Source organism: Ambystoma mexicanum, chromosome 13 (assembly GCF_040938575.1).
Source record: "Ambystoma mexicanum isolate Mex_15411 chromosome 13, UKY_AmexF1_1, whole genome shotgun sequence".
Taxonomy (NCBI): Eukaryota; Metazoa; Chordata; class Amphibia; order Caudata; family Ambystomatidae; genus Ambystoma; species Ambystoma mexicanum.
Window position 1 is genome coordinate 738,049,086 of NC_090938.1, and position 6,000 is coordinate 738,055,085.

At 46.4% G+C, this 6,000-nt stretch overlaps 1 protein-coding gene across 1 annotated transcript in view; it reads left to right on the plus strand.

The window, feature by feature from the left end:
- Positions 1 to 5,655, plus strand: part of EHMT2 (euchromatic histone lysine methyltransferase 2) — a 346,377-nt gene extending 340,722 nt beyond the window's left edge. Inside the window, exon 28 of the mRNA XM_069635011.1 lies at positions 3,736 to 5,655. Within this exon, the coding sequence (XP_069491112.1) occupies positions 3,736 to 3,922 (187 nt within the window). The 3' untranslated portion in view covers positions 3,923 to 5,655. The remainder of the gene's footprint in view (positions 1 to 3,735) is intronic.
- Positions 5,656 to 6,000: the final 345 nt, after the last annotated feature.

Genomic DNA, 6,000 nt, shown 5'->3' on the forward strand with positions numbered 1-6,000 from the left:
CTGTGAAACCATGAGGGCTGTTGGATCTGGGCACCAGGAAAGCCCGGAGAAGCACAAAAGGAAGTTTTGAGACTTGTTTGAATCTGTGGAACTTTGGTGATCCCAAGCAGGTCACCTTGGGGAAGGGAGCTGTGGGACAGCTCCACAATTGTTGAATGAACACTGAGAAGAAAGCTGCCGAGTGACTGCAGTTCTATTGTGACATTGTTTTCCTACACCCTCTTTTTTATGTTGGCCAAACCTCTACACAGTCTGCCTCATCACGAGTTTGGTGGATACCCTTAAATGCAGCAGTAATGCTATTACAGCTGCATCTAAGGGTCTGCCAAATCATGGGCTTGGCGGATTTACCCCCAGCTCTGTGCTGGGGGCAAATCTGCAGAGATTGTGCCGATTTTCAGCACTATACCCGCTGCGCTAATACCGCCGACGATAGTAGCGCTGAAAATTCCCCATTGGGCCCAATGGGGAATGGGGAATTCCTGAATGGGCCCAATGGGTAATGGGGACTTACTGTTCTGCCAAACCCGTGATCTGGTGCTAATAGCGCCGGGGAGTTTGGCGGTAAGGCTAATAGCCCCGCGGGGGATACTGCCCAACTCGTGATGAGGCCCAGTATCTTTCTAGAAGTGAGGGCAAACTTACGTTGGACGCAGACATTCTTTTGTTTTTGACTGACCGACTAGACAAATATTCCTTTTCTTTTATGGTTGAGATTACCCCCATGTAGTGTAGGCTCAAGTTAGGATCTCTCTTCTGCCTTCGACACGGTCAACCATACCATCCTGCTCAACCGTCTCTGTGAAAACCTGGGTATCACTGATCAGGCTCTGGCCTGGCTGACCTCTTTTCTCTCAGATCGACCCTCCCAGGTCCATTTTAGGTCCTTCCTATCTTCTATCTTCCTCTCTACATGTGGTGTTCCCCAGGGGTCTAACCTCTCGCCCTGGCTTTTCAACCAATACCTGGCAACTCTCGCCCACTGCATTGCCATTTTCTGCTCAAATTTCCAATTCTACGCTGACGACACTCAATTCATTTTCAGGCTGCCCTCTGCCACCTCCTCTCTCTCTCTCTCATATCTCCGATTGCCTAACTGCCATTCAGGATTGGTGTGCTGCCAATGATCTTTGTCTGAATGCCAACAAGACGGAGATCCTCCTCATCGGCACACCTTCACCATCCTTTCCACCCTCACTCTCTGGCCGGCTTCCCTTGGCCCTCCTCCTACCCCCACCTGCAAGGCTAAGAACCTCAGGGTCATCTTTGACTCCACCCTTTCCTTCTCCGCCCACATATCTGAGGTCTCTAAAAAGTCAAATTTCCTACTACACCTCCTCAAAGCTACTCTGCATTTCCTCTCCTTCCCCCAGAAGCTCATGGTATCCAAAGCTCTGGTTCTCTCTAGCTTGGACTATTGTAACAGCCTCTTTCTAAATGTACCTGCCTCTACTCTCCGCCCTCTGCAACTAATCCAGAACAGGACTGCGAGATTTGTCCTTGGCCTCAAGCCCTGGGATCGTATCGCTCTAGCTCTGAAATCTCTCCATTGGCTCCCAGTGATTGCAAGGATTAAAATCAAAACCCTCTACATTGTCCACACGGCTTTCTGGGGCCTGGGTCCAAAATACCTTCAGCTATCCCTCTGCAAATACCTCCCCTCTCGAGCTCTTTGCTCCTCTATCTCCAACTCCCTCAGGGTCAGTCGTTTTTCAAAGAAACGAGCTAGGGGTAGATCTGTCTTCGTCTGGGGCCTCCCTCTGGAACAGCCTCCCTGCCACTCTAAACCTTGAGGAGAACCATCTCCAGTTCCGGAAGCACCTCAAGACCTTCTTTTCTTCTGCCTTTGCTCCCCCTCTCCCCTGCTGATCTGTTCTCTCTTGGCACTGTACACCTGGCCACCCTCTATCCTCCGGGCCCACCTTGCCACCCTCCTGCACTGCCTCCGGGCCACCCCTTGCACTGGGGTCTGTATCTGTACCCGTACAGCCCCCCCCCCCCTTTTCTTACTGCACTTATCAGACCTACCCTGTCTGCTGCCTTAAACCTAGCACCTGCAAATTGCTGGCTGCACTACCACTGTTTGTTGCCTTTATTATTTATTTATTGTTATTTATCTGTTTCTCCTCTGCTTCGCACTTTCCACTTCTCCCCCCTTCCATGCACTTTTCCCCCTCCCCCTCTCCCATGCACTTGCGCATTCTCAATGTCACTGGGCCTAGTAAGATCACTGTTTTGTTCCCCTCCCTTGCCTTGTCGCGCTCTGAAACACTTGTGTATGAGCGCGATAGAAATAAAATATCAATATCCCAACCCCTTGTGTTAAACAAAGGTTTTGAAACTGTACCCTTGTCTGTGTCTACCTCTTTGCACCATGCCAATCTCACAGCCCCTTGTATACTTCCGTAAGGAGACGATATTTAAGACCGTTATTTCTACTGTGGCAAACAAGGTCTGTTGTGCGGCATATATGCTGCTGAAAACAATGAGGGATGAAAAATATCTAGTTCAATTAAGTATTTGGGCTCTGCTCTTGAGTTTATATTCTTGTGTATGAATTTTCTAGGTTTTATGACGTATAATGTACTTTTATCTTGTTTTAATTTTGTAAACATTTTATGGCACTGCCGAAATAAAAGATTGATATATATGAATAGTGTCTACTATTCTAGAAAGTATTACACAGTTATTATTCACCTTTGAATTGCATACTGCCAATCTAGAAAGAATTACAAAGTTTACTACACAGTGGTTTTTACTACCTTGAATTGCATACTGCAATTCTGTAAGTCTTTTACACTGTGGTTAACTTGCTAGAAGATTTTATTGGTTTTATATTGTGTTTACTAATTGTGATAGTTCTTTCCTTTCTGAAGATTTATCTTTACCTGTGTATATTATAAACCAGTATTTTTTATATAATTCGAGTGTATGTTTCTCTTTGGTCCATATGCATGCTACAAGTTTTGGACCTTCCTACAGCCTTCTCTTCCCTCCTAAGATAAGCTTCACTGCTCTGCCATTGCTGCTTACCTTGAGTGGTACAGACTTATACTAAAGTTGGAGCTCTGTATTGCCATGTAGATAGTCTTATAAAGTCCTAAAACACTCCCTAAAACCATATGAAAGCAATAACGTAACAAAATGGAACCGTGTTTAAAATTAAAGGACCCTAAGCTTCACTGCGAAGACTCTAACATGTTTGAGATACGAAAGTGATGCAAATCCTACAGATGAATGTTCCAAGTGTAGTACCTTCTAACCATGCTTACAGTGATGTTGTATGGACTTGTTTATGTCCATCTGCCAAAAGCCACTTTTAGAAGTAACCAAGTCTGACCTTTGTCTGGCAGAAGGGCAGCACCACACAAATTCTGATATGGAAAACCCGACATGGACGTTGCATACAGCCTGGCTATGATATCAGCCATCCTTGTGCAAAAGATCAACAAGCCAATGCATTTTGCCAAATGGGAACAGAAATGCTTAAAAGCAGACCACTCAGCTCTGCTGTTGAGCTTCTATGTAGAGTAGCATTCTAACATGGTGAGGATTGTGTGCCAAGAGACTTGGTAGTGTGTGGTCTGTGTATTACAGCTCCAGGTCAGATGCTGAGTATGTGGTCTGTGCACTAGAGCTCCCGACCAGATGCTGAGCATGTCTGTGTACTAGAGCTCCTGGCCAGATCCAGAGGTAGAAAATAACGCCTTCATTTTGTTTTCTTTCTTTCTGCAGCTTTGATTACGGAGATCGCTTCTGGGACATCAAGAGCAAGTACTTTACCTGCCAGTGTGGATCTGAGAAATGCAAGCACTCGGCCGAAGCAATTGCCCTGGAGCAGAACAGGTTGGCCCGGCTAGAGAGCCACCAGGAACCGCTGCCAGAGCCTGTGCCCATGCCACCTGCCATCACTGCCATGTAACATTCACAGTCTCCTGCAGCTGGAGCCAGCTGCAGAAGTTAAACAGCCTGCTCTGCGTGTGCCTTGTGAAGCATGAGCAGGGGGAGCTTGGAGTATGAGATTTGTTGTGCGGGTCTGCACTGCCTCTTTGACTCAAGGGCATTTGTCCATGCATTGGTTTGGGGAACGCAACACCACCTTATTGCCATGTTAATAGTCCTCTTTGGGAAATGACATGCTGGGACCAGAAAGACTGAGGGTTCACAAAGGGTTCATTCTGGCTCTAAATCCATGGTTTGTGGTCACTGTGCATAACGCCATCATGGTACAGGAAGCGCCTGTGGATAATGAGATGGTTGGCAGAGCTTTGCGAATGCCGCGCCTAACCCGGCTGTGATATTGAGAACATGAAGCAGAGAGGAGCAGTCAAGCACAATGTTGAGTTGTGGCAAGCAGGGTTAGCACACGACGATTGGCTTCCATGATCCAAATTCCTGGTCCATCATTTTCTATGGATGGCAGGATTCTTACGGATCCAGACCTGGTCACCCGGCACCTCCGTGTGATCATTTTTAAGCATTCTTCTCCAGCGTGGGGTCACTCCACACCTGCATCTGCAGCATGATGATCCTGAGACTTTTGGGGTCGGGTGGGGGGGGATCCCAACAGTCAGGGTTGGGCCTTTCCTTTTATCTGAAATGTGGCCAAGGCTTAGAGGATTTGGGGTGGAATGCGGCTTTGTGCTGCATGTGGTGCTAGCTGTACTCCTCAATGCAATAGACATTGCAGCGCACACACACGTTTATTAGCCATCGTTCAAAGTAGGTCTGTGCGTAGGCAGAATAGTCTGGCCCATGGCCAGTTAAGCTAAATACGGATGAAGACGTGTCTGTTTTCTCACAGCAGGAGTATGATGCAGCACACAAGGTCAGTGTCTGTATGGGTGCTTGTTCGATATGAGAGGCACAACATTAAATAAGATAAATCACTGTTCCCAGGTAGACATGGCAATGCAAGTATCATACCAGATTTACATTTTCATGTATGATCGTATTGAAATTTGAAATGCCTGACCTGTGGTCAGAATCGACTAGGTACCAAGCGCAGTCAGCATAGAATCTTACTCGGTGGGAATGCTCCTGGAAAATAGCATATGTGTGGTTCGTGAACTGGTAATGCTCTCAATAGGAGGTATACAGTCTGGGTGGGGTCGGACTTTTAAAGGGCCGAAGATAGATCTGATTGGAACTTGAGAGGGTTGGCAAATATATTTTTTTGCGACAATTGATTATTAGCCGATTAAAGAACACTGGGGCCTTTGCTGCAATCAACTCAACAGACTCGTGCGTTAGTGCTTGCTGATGTCCCTGTGCCAGGCTGCATCTGGAAGAGCCTGCTGGTCCTCTGTGGAAGTCCAGGATTACTCGCCAAAGAATGGTTTATGGAGAAGCTCATTGCTCAGTAGGAGGTGAGGGTTGTAAACATCAGCCGACCCCAGAGGTCAAGCTATATGCCTCTAGGTCTGGCGAAGGCACCGAACAGCCACTTAATATTCCCGCAGGAGCTATGTCTGCAACTCCGGAAGATGGTCCTGCAGTCGCTGCCTCCCTCTCCGGAGCACGCACCCTTCTTTGTAATTAGGTCTCATTTTCCCATCTTTGGGTACTGTCTAGAATTTACTTTTGTCTGTGTGATCTGGACATTTTTGAAAAACATTTTTTTTTTTTTTTAAATAAACACGAACTACTTGTGTATTTCCAGTTTGTATTTCTCTCCATTGACCCAGGAATTCAAATGAAGATTTGATTAACAGGTGTTAAAGGCAGCTCTTGGGTAACGTGAATTACATAGTAAGGAGGTGCTATTTCTGGGGATGGATTGGGAGGGCCTCTGATTTATTTGTCCATTTTATATAACCCATTATGCTTTAAATGTCCTTTAGTAGTGCCCTTGTGCTACTTTATACACAGCCTGTGCCTTACACCAATTAACAAATTGGTAGATTTGTATGGCACCAGTTGGAATGTGCATGCTGTAAGGGTATAGGAGTAAGAGATCGACACAGTGGTGGCATTGTTTGATTGCTACTGACCTTTATT